Source organism: Anoplopoma fimbria, chromosome 8 (assembly GCF_027596085.1).
Source record: "Anoplopoma fimbria isolate UVic2021 breed Golden Eagle Sablefish chromosome 8, Afim_UVic_2022, whole genome shotgun sequence".
NCBI classification, from domain to species: Eukaryota; Metazoa; Chordata; class Actinopteri; order Perciformes; family Anoplopomatidae; genus Anoplopoma; species Anoplopoma fimbria.
In genome coordinates, this window is record NC_072456.1 from 320,059 (window position 1) to 337,645 (window position 17,587).

At 40.4% G+C, this 17,587-nt stretch overlaps 1 protein-coding gene across 5 annotated transcripts; it reads right to left on the reverse strand.

Annotated features, from left to right (window-relative positions):
- Nucleotides 1–1,911: 1,911 nt before the first annotated feature.
- Nucleotides 1,912–14,425, reverse strand: podn (podocan). 5 transcript variants are annotated; one of them, XM_054602656.1, is made up of 13 exons: nt 14,413–14,425; nt 14,207–14,265; nt 13,433–13,505; nt 11,191–11,485; nt 10,963–11,056; nt 8,780–8,844; nt 7,837–7,946; nt 7,591–7,747; nt 7,391–7,506; nt 6,976–7,189; nt 6,370–6,813; nt 5,764–5,912; nt 1,912–3,749 (listed from the first exon to the last, which is right to left on the reverse strand). In XM_054602656.1, the coding sequence occupies exons 4-13, from the start codon at nt 11,464–11,466 to the stop codon at nt 3,611–3,613; spliced, it is 1,764 nt and encodes a 587-aa protein (XP_054458631.1). In that variant the 5' UTR covers nt 11,467–11,485; nt 13,433–13,505; nt 14,207–14,265; nt 14,413–14,425; the 3' UTR covers nt 1,912–3,610. The 5 variants fall into 5 exon arrangements, with proteins under 5 accessions (XP_054458631.1, XP_054458630.1, XP_054458632.1 ...); XM_054602655.1 differs by lacking the exon at nt 14,413–14,425 and adding an exon at nt 12,521–12,565 and having other exon boundaries at nt 14,207–14,309; XM_054602657.1 differs by lacking the exon at nt 14,413–14,425 and having other exon boundaries at nt 14,237–14,315.
- Between the last annotated feature and the right edge of the window lie 3,162 nt (nt 14,426–17,587).

Below are 17,587 nucleotides of genomic sequence, written 5' to 3' on the forward strand. Positions count from 1 at the left end.
TCCGGGCACTTGGTGGAGTGGGTTTATTTTTTTTGCTACTATTTGCAAAAATATCAACCAAGAGCTGAACTTTCTTTATCTACAACACATAAGCTTACTTCGGAGCTAATGCATTGGTTGATAATGTCCCTCACCATTATGCAACGACGCCATTCTGTTTAAGCTAACACAATATTCCTGCTCATACTGGCCATGGAGTGATAGCACCCTGACACTCTATTGTGAGACATAGGGGACAAAGTTTCCTCCTGTGTGGCATCATTCACTGCTCATTCATTTAATCATTTTCTCTATAGCAGAGGTTTTCAGAGTTGGAAGCAGGCCTGCCCAGCGGGGCTCTGAACAGTTTCACGAGAGGCTCAGTGAATAGAGGTGAAAAACACACATAGAGCACATAGAATAGCTTTCAGTAAATGTGTGTGATCTGGTTAGAGAGATAGCTCAGAGACACAGTCATTTACCATTTTCCCAAAGTCAGAAACTTATAAATGATTTAGGACAGACATTTTCAAACAGCACCACTAGGATATCTTAATCATTTGTTGAGTGTCTATAGGATTAAATAACATCAGGAGGGTTGGGGGTCTTTTTCCCATAGATCATATTTAAGAAGTGGATGTAGTCATCGTGATGGCCCCCATCTTGGCTTTTGCAAGAGAAAGTGACACGTGATGGTGGATCTAATTACAACTGAACGCTGAACATTTAGAGCTGACCAAAATGTTACAATAAACTTTTATGAACTGAAAACATACTCAGAAAGAGTTGCAGTTCTAAGACAAAAACACAACAACTCTCAGGCCGGACAACGCTTTGATAGTGACCTGTCAATCACAAGGTAGCCCCGCCCTTGAGCATACCCTACTTTATCGTCTATTTTACTCTTAAAGGGACAATAATTTCCTAAATGAACATCATGCTGTATTGAAGAAAGAAACTAGCAACGAGACCATAAACTCATGTGTTTTACAATGTTTACTGAGGTAATAAGCGGGAGGTAGGGTCATTTTCTCATAGACTCCCATACAATCTGACTTCTTTTGCAACCGGAGGAGTCGCCCCCTGATGGCCATTAGAAAGAATGCCTTGGCTTTGCCTCTCAAACCCGGAGGTTGCTGCCTGATTTTTTTTCTGAAACTTTGCTTAAGAGGAAGGTCAGAGTCTCGTACTTTGGAAGGTCAGAGTCTCGTAACCCCTGCTCTATAGTAGGCAGACATTTGAAATTTTACTTTTTTTCTTGAAAATCTGGGTCAAGTGAATAAAAAAATTGTGGACACAATTGATGGCAGCGTAACTATATCAAAATGGCAGGTGTGTGCAGGATGACCAATCAGTCACTATATATAGCAGCGGGTGATTTCAGACATGGGCTAACAGTCCTCATTATGTGCAAAAACACATTCCAAAATTCACCTTTACAGTTTTGCTTTGTGGCCAATGTGATCAGGAGGATTTATTACAGCATGTGAGTGTTTAACTAAGGTAGACTTGAGAAATCAGAACCCATATCCTTTAAACCTCAATGTTTACATGTGCAATCTCTTTATAGTACATTTCACTCTTATCACATAAATGCTCAAATTCACACTTTATCCACCATTCTGTCCGTGTACAGCAACTGTCAGAGATTTCTCAGCTGATTGGGCTGCCAACTTCTTTCTCATGTAAAGATAACAGATTGTACTCTGAGTTGTGTTTTTTCCTCTTTACAGTCTCTGGCACATACGTACGATATTTGACGTAACGTGTGCAGTAGCTGCATATTGGAGACAAATGAGAAATGAGCAGTGACACTGCCCTGTCGGGGGGGAACCTGCTGAAAGATCAGTCAGATGGTGAATATTAGGAAACGCACAGTCTTCCTCAGCCTTTTTAAATCATTTATTGCTGTTTTCAATGACTGTATATGTGACAATACTATACTGCTGTATGTGAAAGTGACACTGTATTCATAGCGATATAGTGAATGTAATAGGAGTTTTTTCAATGTCATATAAAAATATTTGCTATCATTTAAAAAAACAAAAAACAGGAATGGACGGAAGTAGCAGCAGCATGGATTGAAACTTCAGATATATTGAAGTCGCTTTTATGTTTTGAATATTTCATTCACAAGCACAAGCAAACTCATATCCACAATCATCCACGTAGTAGGTGAATTACTGGTATTTAAAGATTGTTGCTGTCATCCCAATAGTTACAGTTCACCCCGAAATCAAGAATACATATTTTTCCTCTTACTTGTATTTATCATCTAGATTGTTTTGGTTTGAATTGTTGAGTTTTGGAAATACAGACTTTGTTATGAGCAGTTTCGTATAGGAACTATTTTCTTTCTAATGAACTTCACCCTCCAACAGTATCACAGCGCAGAAGGAAATGTGCATCTATACTCAAAAAGAAACTCACACCTAAACAATCTGGATTGATACATAGCACTACAGGTAAGAGGGGAAATATGTATTTCTGATTTTGAAGTTAACAGTCCCTTCAACATTTCAGACCTGGTTGGTTTGACGACTGCTGTGGTAACTGGTGGTAACAGTAAGTGCAATTTGCTCTGAGTGGCAACTCTGTCTCTCTGGAGACATCCAACAAAATGATGGGCTCAAATAATTCATCAAGTTGCAATGTTTTAATAAAAAATACAATGTCATCCAACACGGAAATACGAAACTCATGATCAAATATGTGCATCCCCTCCAATGTATCCCTTGTGCATTGATTCTCAGTTTGTATTTGCAACATAAGCCTTCTCCACCCGTAACAATGAAAACTGCCACTGTGAGTACAAACTCGTTGCCAGAAAGCAAATACACTGATTTGCTAATGCTAAAAAATGCAGGCCATAAATCCTATCAAAATTGGTGCTTGATATCATGAATGTTTAAGTATTAAATGTAAGGTTCTTTTTTCTTTTCTCCATCATTATAAACGGAATGGGCTTTTTGGATTGTCGACCTGATGAAATGATGCTTCAGGATTGTTGAGTATTTGAGTATTATAAGAAATGAACCGATTACTTGAAAAAAAAGATTAATCGAAAATAAAATTGAGACTTCAAAAGTTTGAAATGACAGGGGCTTTGTTGGTTCTAATCGGAAACTGCATACCTTGCAACCCTTGGCGATAAAAACACAAATTTTGGCACAGAATTTCTGATTAAATCACTTTTTTTCAAGCCAGGGAGAGAGACAAGGCAGCCATTAACACAATGACATAAAGCAGAGAAAGACACACACCGTGCAAACAACGTGTCCTTTTTCACTCTGCTTAGATTTTGGGGTATTGATTCTGAAACATTAACATGGAAAAATTCACTTCTGTGAATGTATTTTCTAAAATAAAGCTGGAAAACACAGTTCGATGATATATGTTGCGTGTCAACAGTCCAAAACAAATATTTTAAGCTCAGATATAAAGATATGTTATACTAACCAGCCCAAAAAATGGTGACTAACGTAACTTCATCTGGTATCCTGCACCAGAAATATGTACTCAGCACAATGCAATAATGGACCTGGGAAATTACATTCACAGGCTCATTCCCATTTAAAAGCCTGTCTGCCCTTGACACAGTGCAGTCCAACGTCAGTTATTAAGTTCATCTTTATTCTTCCTGCTCCTCCTCCATCTCCTCTTTTTTAAAGGGGAGGTCGGTGTTTCCTGTGCCGATGTCCAGCACTTGCAAGTTGGACAGGTATGCGAACGAGCTCTCGTCCACAAAGTCCACAGAAAGGCGGTTAAACCTTAAAGGAGGGGGGGAAAAAGAGGCATTGTGAGGTGTTTTCCCCACTTGACATTTGATCAAAATAGACTTTTGACGACCTGTCAGAAGCTGAAAGCTAAAACCCTGTAATGCAGAGGGGACGGTCGACAGACAGCAGGTGACATTTGCAAATCACATCTGTCATCTGACAGCTTTGCTCCACTAAAGGATCAGTACTGTGGGACCCGTTTACTGAACATTATGAATGGCTCAAACACAGACGCAGGTGCTTCAATCGCTTAACATCAAAGCACTACTGAAACACGGTAATCACCTACATCATTGCTTATCTGTCAGTGAAAATGCTTGCATATGTTGCCCATGAACTTTAACAACTAGCATGCAATGCAATAAACATGCAATTAGTAATGAATGCACACACATAAATCCACTTCTCCCCTCACTGATGAAGAGCATTCCGGCGGCTCTATATTGGCTCAGGCCAAAGGCTCCCAGCTGTGGGGGGATTTTGGTGGGGGGAAAAAAGAAAAGAAATGTGGCAACAGATGATATGAACAACAGGAAGAGCACGACAGCCTGGAAGGGGTCAAGGACCATAAACGCGAGCTGCAAAAGCAGTTGGTTGAGGTCAGGCTGACAACCAAACAGAACAAAAGCCTTGAAACCTCTTTACTCTGCTGCCTGGCCACCGCTTTCAGCTGCAGTGCTTGTGGGTATAAGCCTGCACTATGCGGAATAAACCAAAGTGGAAAATTTGCTGAACGCACAACAAATGAAGAGATGGAGAGATTAGATACCACACTGCAGTACTCTGCTAAATGAAGCCCGGTCAACTACTTGTAAATTTAGTTGATTAGTAACAGACCAGGACAGCAAGGGTATATTGAAAAGTTTATCTCAAGGTTCACTTTTATGAGGCAAAATCTCATTCACATAAGACTGAAACAATTTGTAAGTTTGAAAGTTAGTTTCTACAGTTTAAACTATTGTATAAGGAATTAAATGTTTTAATGTAATATCAGGCTTGAATCTATTTACGAGTTACAAAACTGTACTGTAGAAAATTTTACACTAAAATGTTTCATTCATTCATTATCCATAACCGCTGATCCTGTTAAGGGTCGGGGGGGTTGGAACCCACGCTGACAGAAGGCTGTCTAGCTGTGAGGAGACAGTACTAACCACTACATCACTAAAATATTTAATACTTTTTATTTGATTTAATTTCCATTTTTAATTTTGAAGTGTCAGTTTTTCTTTGGTTTAAACAAAAAACATATAATGTGTCTATAGTGAGCTATAGAGGTGGTGGTAGGCAGATTTTGTTACTATTGTTCATAGCCAGGCTAGCTGTTTCCAGTCTTTGTGCTAAGCTAAGCTGCAGTAAACCAGCTGCTGGCTGTAGCTTCATATAAACTGTGCGTATTTCCCCAATATGTTAAACTGTTGCATTACATTTAGAGTTTCAGAATCCAATTTCTGCAATAGTGTGACTCTACTGTCATATATTCAACATGCTTGTTTCAGGGATTTTAAACTTTACGCACTGTGAATGTCTGTCTTTCCTCAGACACTTTCCCAGGAATCAAAAGTACAGAAATCCAATCCTTTTCACTGTCCACAAATAAACTCTGAGCTAATTGTGAAAATATGTTTTTAAAGGGGGAAAGAACAATGGTGTATGTCTTCCCGACTGCAGCTGTCCCTTGGACACTCACAGAGCAGCATAAACAAAAGCAACAATTTCCCCACAGCCATTCTTGGCCGCACTTGCATCATTGTGTTCTGAGTGGCGATCAATTCAAATGGGAAGAAAGCCTTGAGGACGGTGAAGGGTGTCAGGTTAAGGCCTAGCGCCTCTTGCATGTGTCATGCAGCTACTTTGAGGTAAAAGCAGCTTGCACAAACAATCACTGGGGGATGAATGGAGTTTAACACCCGCTCAGAAAGAAAGTACTTAATTACCAGTACAAAGACTTAGTTTAATGACTACAACCTACTGATTGATAAGAAATTGTTTCTGTGTCACCTACCGGAGGAAGATGCCTTTGATGTTTGGAGTGCCTTCAAATGCTGAAGCAGGAACACTGGAGATGCGGTTACTTTGCAGGTAAAGGTATTCCAGAGATTCAGGCAGGTCAGGGGGGATGTGTGACAGCTGGTTGCTAGACAGGTCTAGCGTCTAAAATGACAAGATGCTCAATGAATTATGAACATAATGAAAAATAATTCCCTGATCCTTGTGATAAATTACTGTAAAAAGAGAAGAATTATACAGAAATGTGCTTTAAATTGTGAAACGATCACCTTTTTCCACTACAGGAACAACATGCAACATGGCTGATGGCTATTAGAAATAATGCAAATTTTAGGCACTCCCACATTGGCTTCACTTTTCAGACCCAGAGGTTGCTGCCTAGTCAATACAGAGGCAACATAACACTTCCTGGTACTATAATATATAGGTACATACATCCAATACGGTTGGTCAAACACAATGGAAGTGGAAGGATGAACACCGTGCTAAAGCCTTTAAAAGTATCGTAAAAGTACAGGTTGAAGGTTAAGTTCCTGCAGTGGACAATGGCTACAAAACGGCTTGCACATCTGACATGTTTCTTCCTCCCCCAGCCACTTACTGTGAGCGCACTGAGCTCCATCCATGCTCCCTGGTAGGCTGAATTCAGTTTCATCTGGTTGTCACTGAGGATGAGCTTTTGTAGCTTCTCCATGCCCGTCAGTGCACCGTCTGGTATAGAGTTCAGCTGGTTGCTCTTGATTTCGAGCACCTGCAGGCTGCGAGGAAGACCCACGGGTATTGATTGAAGGCTGTTCCCCGACAGATCCAGAGTTTCCAGAACACGCAGCTTCCTGAAGGCCTCGCGGTGTACTTTGGGGCTGGTTAGTTTGTTATAGCTAAGGTTCAGCTCGGTCAGGGTGTACAACAGGGCCAAGTCATTACGGCTAATTTCAGTAATGGAGTTGTGGAGAATCATTAGGGTCTTGGCCCGCTTAGGCAAGCCCCTGGGAACTCGCTCCAGTAAGTTGTTGTACATGTGGAGAGTGTGCAGTTTCTTCAAGCCCTAGTGAAAATGCAAATGTGTTATGCAAAAAATCAGTTAAGCATATCATCTCTTCCAGCCTGTTCTTTCAATTGAAGATACAACCTGAAATGTTAATGTCTTTACACAGCTCAGCTATCATGTTAAAGAACTAAAAGGATATGAAATTTAAAAGATTTGTACCTGGAAGGCAGTTGGGTGGATGGAACGTGAGCGAAGCTTGTTATTGTGGAGGAGCAGGTACTCAAGGTTTCGGACAGAAACAAGAGCGTCTCCGGGGATGCTGCGGATGGAGTTCTTCTCAAGGTGTAGCAGCATTAGATTTCGAGGAAGACCTTTTGGGACGACGTCCAGGTTGTTATTTGACAAGTCGAGACACTCCAGGCTGCTCAGTTGGCTGCCAGGAGAGAAGAAGAGAAGGAGAGAAAGTAATTTAATCAGTTCTGGTTGCTTTCTGTCGGATGCCGCAACGCAAGAATTCACATACTCTTTGTGTCTTGGGTGCTTTTTCCTGGTAAACACTTAAGCATAAATAGAGGCATTTCCTCATTCACACTTGAAATAGCATCAATATCTTAGAATATGTTAACCCCTCCACCTGAAAGTGTCGTTGTCCATGCCCTCATTGCTGAGGAGGTTGTTCTGGAGATACAACTCTCTGAGGTTTGGCAAGTTGTCGAAGGCCCCCGCTGGGATTTTCTCCAGCTTGTTACTCTGGAACAACAAGAGCAATCCTTTTGCTATCATCATGTAAATCTTCCAGCTGACATCTTAATACAAACTTAACAGGGGCTGGACCTTCAGATGAAGACGGTAAAGGCTGGAGGGCAAGTTCCTTGGGACAACCCGCAGGAAGTTGCTGGACAGGGTGAGGATCTCCAGGTTGTTGGAACCATTGAACATATGGTCAGGGAGCCCTGCGTCAGTCAGCTTGTTGTTGTGGAGGTACACGGACCTAGGAGCCATGATCAAAGGACATTGCCGTTAAATGGACATGATTCCAGGAACAAGGAGTACATTTTACACAAACACGCACATTCGTACCTTAGTTTTGGTTTATAGCCAAATGTATATGGGTAGATCCTTGTAAGCTCGTTAGCAGCAAAATCAGCACTAACCAAAGTGGGTGGTAGGGCTTTTGGTGCTGCGATGAGCTGCAAGCACAAGAAAAGAAGCATGATGGGACATTGTTACTGTAGAGATAGCCATGATGTTCATCAGTCCACCACATCGATCCTAAGGGATTGTTGTCAACCAATATTGGATGAATTACCGTGAAATTTTCTAAAGGAATTCATGGTCCCCAGCTGATGTATTGTAATGACTTTGGTGATGCCCTGACTTTTCATCGGGGCCACCAGCAGTTCAATGTTTGAAGGGTCACTTATCCGGTAAAACAGGCAGGATAGGATTTTTTGCTACAGAGCAGAAACTCTGTATGACTGTGTGCCCCTTAATATAAGCAAGGGGTTTTTTCCACTTTTGTCACTTGTACTAGAACGAGCACTACATTGTACAAAATAGCAAATCCGAGAAGCACTGGTGAGATTAGATGTTCATTTAGAGCTCTCTCCTTTATAACATGGTTTATGGATTAAAGCAGCATGGGTGTCTTTGAGGCTTAGTGAGCACTTAAAAACCCTCTATTCTTCCTGTATCCAGTTTGCCTATTCATCTCTGTGAAGGCACAAACAAATCTGTCCATCCTTTCTCTCTCGCTCTGTGTCCAAAAGGGTCAGTAACATTTTAGCTCTCACCAGCTGGCACGGCCATACTGGAAGTGATTACAAGCATAAGCTTTCATAGAGTGTATGAGAGGAGACTGCCACCTCTCTCTGCCAGCTGGCTTTATGTCAGTGTATCAGAAGAGAATAGAGCTAAATTATTGTGAGATGGATACAGAAAGATAAAGTTGCCATTGAGTCATGTAAGCAGATTTGAGGTCAGCATTGAGAACAAACATATGAAAGTCTTGTGTGTGACTCACCTTGTTATTTGCCAAGTATAAATAAGCCAGCTCTTCAAGCATCTCAAAACCTTCATCTTCAAGGCCTATAAAGAGAAAGACATACTGAATTACAAATTCATTTACCTACCACCACAGGCTGATAAAAAAGTATGCGGTGTATAGTTTTCATCAAATACATAGTACAATTAAAATAAAATAAAATCTCAGATCCTATGAAGGCATTTCAAGAACAACTGCACTGAAGTTCTTCAAAAGCTCTCTATAGATTTAACTGTGGAATGCCAAATTACTCAAGCAATCTGCAATATCTGCCTTACTTGATAGAATCATTTTTACAGAGGCTGAAATAACACATCACTTTTGCTAATCTAAATTGTTTCGCTATGTTAAGCCCAATGATTTGTTGGCAACAGCATTGAGCACCACCACTTCCCTTAGTAGAGATCTGCAGCTACCAGAGTCCCGTTAGAAAATCTCTCATTTAAGAAAAATGATAGTCTGCTCTATTGTTATTAGTATTATTCCTGGTTCTCTCGTTCATCCAGCTGGCCTGGGTGCTAGTTTAGCCTGATGTTGCGGGAAATCTGACCCGTTGACAGGCATTACGAGTATCCGCAATCACTGTATAGAAGTAACTTACCAGTAAACTTATCCTATTCGTAGTAGTTTGTAGCACTTACTATATTCGGATTAGTCTGTTGCAATTATTGTTTTCGTAGTAACTCGCCTCTGCACTATACTTTTGCTCTGGTTTCTGCTTTAAGATGCTTGTTTAAGAAAGGAGATGCACTTCTGGTGACTAGTAGTTCTCTTGAATACCTATGTTGAATACACTTCCTGTAAGTCGCTTTGGATAAAAGCGTCTCCTAAATGACTGTAATGTAATGTAATGTAATGTAAGTAGGCAATCTTCTCTCTGATGGTCTCGTTTGCTTACGTAGGTCATAAAGAACCATCAGTATTACATTGAGTCTGTTTCATAATCAGTTACAAGTACCTTGTAGCAACTTTAAGTCCATTGCTGATTTGAACTGTTTTGTTCAGTTCAGGACATTTGCTTTGTTTATAAGGCTAATAACTCAGCAATTAACTATTTGCGGTATTGCATCATATTGATAACGTATTGTATCATACTGTGTCACTGCTAACCTTTGGTCAGTGACACTGATTGTTCATGTATGTTCAGTTCAGCTTGACTTCAGACTCTGATGTAATATTTTAGGAATCAATAATACCAAATACTTTGGTGAAGAGCAAGCAAAGTATTGATCAAAACAACTACATGGCAGGTTCAGAAGTCACACCATATGTTACAATTTGTAAAACACATCCAGTCAATTCTTCTTTACACTGTAGCCAGGTACACCATCCCATCCTATGGTGTTATCACACATACTTATTTTTCCAATGGAGGATAATGGTCATTCATCTTAGCACCACTGTTAGTCAGAATGATGCTGACCAACTGGCGTTCAGCTATACCTCTAGCAGAAACAAAAAAGGCTTAGTCAGAAGTAGCAACAATTGTTAGCTAGGGGTTCTTTGTCAGTTTGCCAATTTACATGTATTTTTGGATGTTGTTGTGAATGACCTTTAACTGGGGTTCGAAATGTTCTTTAAGAAGAACAAAGAATTCACAAACACTCGTACAAACAAGAAGGCAAATGCCTGCTGCAGGGTTTTCTGACGGCTTGTATACGGCTGCAAATCATAATTTGCGTTATTATGTGACACTGGTAAAGCACATCCATCCTTAACATAAGCTTTAGCAGTTCAGCGCATTTCTTTCTGCCTTTTAAAGAAAGACTATCTGCTGAACATCCTGTTATCTAGAGAAAATTACTCTAATGTCCCTGTCAATTGCCCTCCCTCTCCTGGATGTGGCTATAATCTGGAAGAAATGTGTGATGTTATAGGAACAGTTAAATTGGGGTAAGATTTGACTGAAAGCTAGGAAAACTGTATTTTCTCTGCCACTGTTGTGTAAGATTGCTCCAAATTGACTTGACATTTAAAGGCTCCGACTACAGATCTATTCGACACAGACCCACTGCTGATCAGGACCTATAAGCAGGACAAGCAGGAACTCAACAGCCCTTTTGTCCCACAAAACAACATTGCAAATATGTCTGTTATCTAAAACACCCCACTTCTATACACAATGTTCCTGCAAGATGTGTAGACTGTCTTAGAGTGTTTACCATTTGTGGTAAGCCAGTTGTTCTGAAGGTTGAGCGTCTCAAGCTTATGCAGATGTGAAATGTGCTCCACCGTTATTTCTGCAATTTTGTTGTTCTGGCATCAGGGGACAAAACAAAGACAACAAGTTCAGAAGAGAGTTAGCACTGTTGACTATCTAGTTCATGAGCATAATCACAAATTGTGGAAGTGCAAGACTTTTTATCTGGGTGTGCAGTTGTGGGAAAGACCTGCAGAGAGAGCTGGCGTGTTTTGTCATGCAGCTCGGCGGGGAACTCTGTGAGGTCGACTCCAGCGCAGTCCACTGCCCCTTCTGCTGTACAGCTGCACTCCGGCGGACATTCGAGCGGCTCAGATTTCGTCACCACTACTGCGATGGCGGTCTCCTTTACTGGCTCTTCCTCCTCATCTTCCTCTGGTTCAAGAGGGGCCTGGCAACGCACCAACACTGAGGCCAAGAGCAGCACACTCAGGGCCTGCAGGAAGGAAAGCTTGGGAAAGGCCATGTACACTGCTGAGCTCCCCCTGTTGCACAAGCACATGGACAATGTAGTTGAAAACATTCAGAGTGTTTTGTTCCTGGAAACAGGATGTTAAAGCTACAGTCTGTTACCTTTTTTTTCCAAAAGGATTCATCATTGGGGGAACACAAAGGTATGCACCAAGCCTAATGGCAATCTATCTAATATTTTTTGGGACATTTCACTTAAAGCGCAAAATGTCAACCTGCTGGTGGCTCTAGAAGGAATGTGAGGGCAGTAGCATAAAGACAGAATTATGATTGTAAAATTTGTGGAAAGATTGGGGCACAAGGATTTACGATTGAATTTCCATTTGAATCAAACTGATCAAACATGTTTTGGTGATAATCAAGCAATTGTACTTTGAAGTCTTTCCTTATCAGTTGGTGATTTATAAAATAAATTGCACATTCTCTGTGTTCGCCGCCTGTTGGCTTTAAGCACAGCAGTTCCCTAAACCTTTAACTGGAAACTGTTTCAGAGTAGACAGCTGTGTTTATGCGGGACGCTGACTGATGCTCAATGACAGACCGGAGCATGAGAAAAGCTGCACATTTTCAAAATCCATTTGGGAGTCAGAGTGTGTACTGCTTTAATGAAAAACAATGAGAATACCCTGTGCTTCATCACATATTAATCATGTCCCATGCATCAAATAGGACCTGCACAGTGTCTGAATTATACATAGCTCTGAGTGGCTGATTGTCACTCAATGGGCCTTTTTAATGACGTAGCCTACATGGTGTCATAGAAAGAAAAGTTCAGGTGTGAATCATCAAATGACTGATGGATGACTTTGATTAGCTGTTTCAGTTTCAGGTTCCTGGTATCGTGCATGCCGGCTCACTGACTCACTGGGCCACTTGAATAGAACAGAGCCATCATTAGTGTTATTTGTAACATCTATGAATTTCCTGCTATGACATGTCAAATTGTCTGCTGTGAAAAAGACCTACTAGAAGCAGCATATATTATAATATTCTATTTTTCAGGCACTGATAATGAAGCCGTGCAAAATAACAAATTATATTTCTTTTACCTTATGTAAATCTCAGCCCAGCGTGCCTCAAGAGATGGTCTACCACTGTGGTCCAGAATGAAATGTCTCATATTAGACAGATTGTTATGAAATTTGGTGCAGACATTCATGTGTCCCACAGGAAGAATTGTAGTAACTTTGGTGATTATCTGGCTTTTCCTGTGGCGCCATCATCAGTGCCAATACCTGCAAAACTAATGACTGATCAGCCTTGGCTGCACTTTGTGATGTTTCTCTGTAGTGCTAATTAGAAAATGTTAGCCTGCATGTTTAACATAATACCTGCTTAACATCAAAACGTTAGCATGCTGATGTTAGCATTTACCTCGACACAGAGGTACTAGAGTGGCTCTTGTTATTTTTGAGGATCAGATATCAGATATAAGGTTTCCAGAAACGTGAATGCTCCACCAAATATGTTCTTGAAGTCACAGTTTATCAAATGCTCTCAAATTATTGATCACCAAGTTTACCGATATGCTCGCACACTTTATCATATCAATATGTTTTTCTACAATATGCCCCCCCTCTGTAGGAGCAGCTGAATGAAATTAATTATGATTTGCACTTTTTAATGGCATTATTGGAGGTGTAGGATCCAGGGTTTTTGGAGCTTGACCCGTACTAGGGACTGAAATTCAGTATCTTCCACCTCTCTTCTCTCTCAAGTGCCCCTACCAAACACTAAATCACTGGAGTGCTCCTTTAAAGCAAGCAAAACACACATGTTTCTGCTTACCCCAATTTCATATACAGTACGACTACTTGCTGCATCATTTCATTTCAAAACGTTTCAATCCACTAACACTGGTCTGTCCATTTCTAACTGGTGTATAAAACAAGAAAACTGTATCATTAGACCTAAAAAATAAAAAAATCTAAATGATGGAGGGTTTGCAAATGTGTACGTACCAGGCCAACAACAACAGACAGCCAGTTATCTGTCCTCTCTCTCTGCTGTGGCTGAAGCTTCAATCCTCAGCAACTGGAAGGGCCAATTTGATAAAGAAAAAGGAGCACAAGAGTCACATGCTTTCCAATCAATTCACATGCAAGCATTAACAGGTATTTATAATACACTCTTCCGGTATAGATTAACTAGAATAACATGCATCTAGCCTTTTGCTATTAGACAGCGGTGTTTATGTGAAGCTAGAGTTTTGACAAAGCCAGGAAAAAGCCCTCTTATTGTCTACCCCAATGATATTCCAAGGGGGCACTCAAGGCCAAATGTCTCAAAGCCATCCATCAGCCTTTTCTGTTTGTTGCCAGAAAACAACTACCAGAGGTAAAGTGGCAAACACACACACACTCACACTCACACACACACACACACACACACACACACACACACACACACACACACACACACACACACACACACACACACACACACACACACACACACAGAAAAGCAACATGCATAGAGTTCAGAGACATTCAGAGATGCTGAGCATTTAAAAAATCATCTTCTTGTTCATGCCTCTCAGCTGAGCAGATGTCGTGAAATGGTTTTACTGCGCCGTTAAGTAGTCTGGTTCTGTTCTGAAACATATACACATTGTCATGCATGGACGAATGACGCTGACACTTACAGTCTAAACTCCACATAACATAATATAACAGCCACCCACAAAACACGCAGCAGTAAAGTGCCAAAACAAAGGTTCTGGTCCACTACTTTACCCAGTCCGATAAACGTTTGCAGAGACGCACTGAAGTCTGACGTCCAGTCCAAACGCAGGCTGTCCCATAGCAGACGAGGAGTCACACAGCCGCACCAGATACCCTCCAGATGTTGGAGAGAAAGAGAGTGGGAAAGTGAAAAGAAAGAAAGGAAGGGGAACGGCTGAGTGAAAAGGAAGGGAGTGAGTAAGAAGAACGGTTCTGACCTGAATTAGAGCCAAAAACAAAAATTCTTTTCCGTTTTTTTCCTCATATTTTTTCCCTGGGAGTGAATCCCCAAGTTTAAATGAAATACGCTTGTGTTGTGATAACTTGGTCAATTTTCCACTGGATTCAAGAAAAAATACCACATTAATCTTGGATTAGACAGTTGAAAACATAGTCTTGCTCTCTATTGTGCATTAAGTAGCTTATTGGTAAAGATGTTTTTCTAGGTTTCTGTGCCTCTTATTTGTTGACATGTACTGAGATAACTTTCATTTGGGGAAGAGACATGGGTTGTCCTTAATATCCTAGGAGTTAATCAAAAAGTGGAAGAGTAGCCTGCCAAAAATGGCCATCAGGATATGATCTAATGTCCCACGTGTTTCTGGATTAGGTCTCTTCTTCAACAAGCCCGACTCCCGTTAGGCCCAGTGCGTGAACATCTGCTACCATTACAATGCATTAACGCAGTTCACTAAACTTCAACTTCACATGCAGAAGAGTTCTGGGATGATTCATCACAGCGGCAAGTCAAAATATGCTTCAACAGAATATGTATATGTTTGGTTTTTTTCACTTCCACACCTCATTCCTTACCTTCTGCTTCTGATTAAAAGCAATTAGAGCAAACATTAGAGCCTTTATTTCTTATGTCCTCTAGCAAAATTGATTTTGTATTGTATGTAGAAGGCATTAGAATAAAACGGTTTACAAATCTTAAATGTATTAACTACATGCTCAAAATTGAGTTAATCTGGCGTTTTGAAGTCTGTACTATAAAAATATATATTATGTGATCATAAGAGGGTTAGATAAAAGGATCAATATCACTTTCTGTCTGTACAGTAGGAATTTGACACTTGGCTTAAGAAACAGGGTGAAACAGCTAGCCTGGCCCTGTCCAAAGGGAACAAATTTTGCCTACCAGAACCTATAAAGCTCAAACATTAACTTAATATCTTGTTTGTTCAAATTGTAACAAAACAAGCTAGCTGTTTTCCCCTTGTTTTCAGTCTTCAAACTGAGCTAAACTGACCTAAACTAAAGTTATATATTAGGCTAAAATAAGCTAGGCTAAGCTAAATTGAGCTAAGCACGGCTAACCTTAACTAAAGCTAAAAACTACTCACTGATTGGATTCTTCCACATATTCTGTATATATCCGAAGGCAGAGAGCAGTATCTGAATTCTTTAGGTTTTTTTGTAGGTCTAATAGGTAAAATTAACAAGCCGTAAAAGGCTTATTATTAAGGAATTACAACATTTGTATCTGTTATCGGGTTTAAACAGCCAGTTTAATTGATTTTGTAGGTCTTAGCCTAGGTATCAAAAAGCATCAAAATGAACCCAAATCTACTTAACAACCAATTTTGAATTGCTATACAAAAAAAGGTTTGTTTTATCTTTTTTTTATCCATTATTTGCCCGCAGATATCCTGAGTTTTTTCCATTAATGTCCTAGAAAGCAGCTGATATTTAATTGATTTCTTAGATTTCAAAGGAAAAGGTTGTTTAATCTATTACTAATCTATGAGAAGAATGCTAAGTGTTACATTGCTACAGTTGAAGAAAAAAAAAGCTGTTTTATATTGATATATAAGAAATCTCTGAGTGCTCTCTCCATCGGAGTGAGGGATGTGAAACTTGCCGTTAACGTCTCACAGTGTCCAAATACAAAGTGAGTGATTCACTAAGATCATTTAAGGGACATCTACACAAACTGCTCCTTCACCAGTTATTCCTACATTTATCTATCTAGTTCCATTTTGATCTGAAATGTAAATCCAAGTTCATCTGGACTTACTTTATACTGAGCAATTGCAGTGAATCTTCTTAAAGTGTCATCTAGAATATAAATTTGCTACTTAAAGCTATTAGTGCTGGAACTGCAGACAGCGAGTGCAGACAAGAATGAAGACAGTGATGAATGCTTGGGCCGGGGTGAAAGATACTGGGTCCCTTAGAGTTAGTGAGAGTGATGGGGTTTTGGGAGTCTCACTTACGGATCACCCTGCCTGCTGAGCTGCTGTTTTCAGAGAGAGGCAGACCTCGGTTTGTGGCCTTGAACCCCCCCCCCCCTGAAATGGGAGAAAACACACTCTGATCCATGCTCTGCTTATTACTCATCCTACTTTTTGGCAGGCTGTTTTCCCTTCGACATGTTTTGAGTAAGTTTCCACTGTTTCAGTGGAACATGTTTTGGACAACTATCTTAGAGCAATGACCCATCCAACAGATCCATTTTACCACTGTTTTGAAGAGGTTGTTATGTTTCATGTGTGCACAGAACAGCAGGGATCGTGCAAGCTATTACAAAGACACTGACACTGTTGCCCCTGCCATGTTAAAGCATGGTCAAACAGCCCAATCATAATACTATTTAGTTTACAGTTCCTATCAATTACAGCTGGGATATTCTCTTTGTGCACAGTCCTGTCTGCATTTGTATAAACCAATTCTTCTCGTCTTTTATTTGGACAAACTATTTTCCACTGAGCACAGCTCTTTAAAGGGCAGCTTTCCAGTCTCATGTTAAAGCGAACCACAAAACAAGGCTTTGAGTCCCACCCAGGAGGACACACCAGTGTGTTTGTAATGTAAAACGTGTCATATAAAGCTCCTCAGCTGCTGCCCTCTTAGTCATCACTGTTAAACCAACTCTGCTAATCCCACAAGTGCAACATTTATTTCACCATGCAGCATTTACAGCAGGCAGTCTATTTGTTGGTTAATGTATTGCAAGCTGCAAGATCGTGGTTTTCCCTGCTTTGTTGCATCTGTGGGGATATGTTTATCTTCTGCTTGTTCCAAACAAACCCCTGGGTTTTGTGAAACTTACAACACGGCATATCTTGCAGCAGAAAATGATTTCCCAGGACAGCAGAGACATGTATACAAGCTGAGCCATTGCTGTGTTACATAACTCTCAGAAGGTAGCAAACATTTTAATCAGGTCAGGCCAGTCTCCTAGAAATGATGTTCCCATACAATGAAACTGCATGGTGAGTTAAGCTCATTTCAAGGGAAACGTATTTGTCCGTGGATTATGTTTGTTTTTGAAGGATAACAGATAAGTTTCAAAAGAGTTTGTGGAAGTCCAACTTGGGAGGTTGGGTTTTTGGATTGATCAAAAACACAGGTATATTACACAGGAGACTGTTGTTCATGTCCTATGAC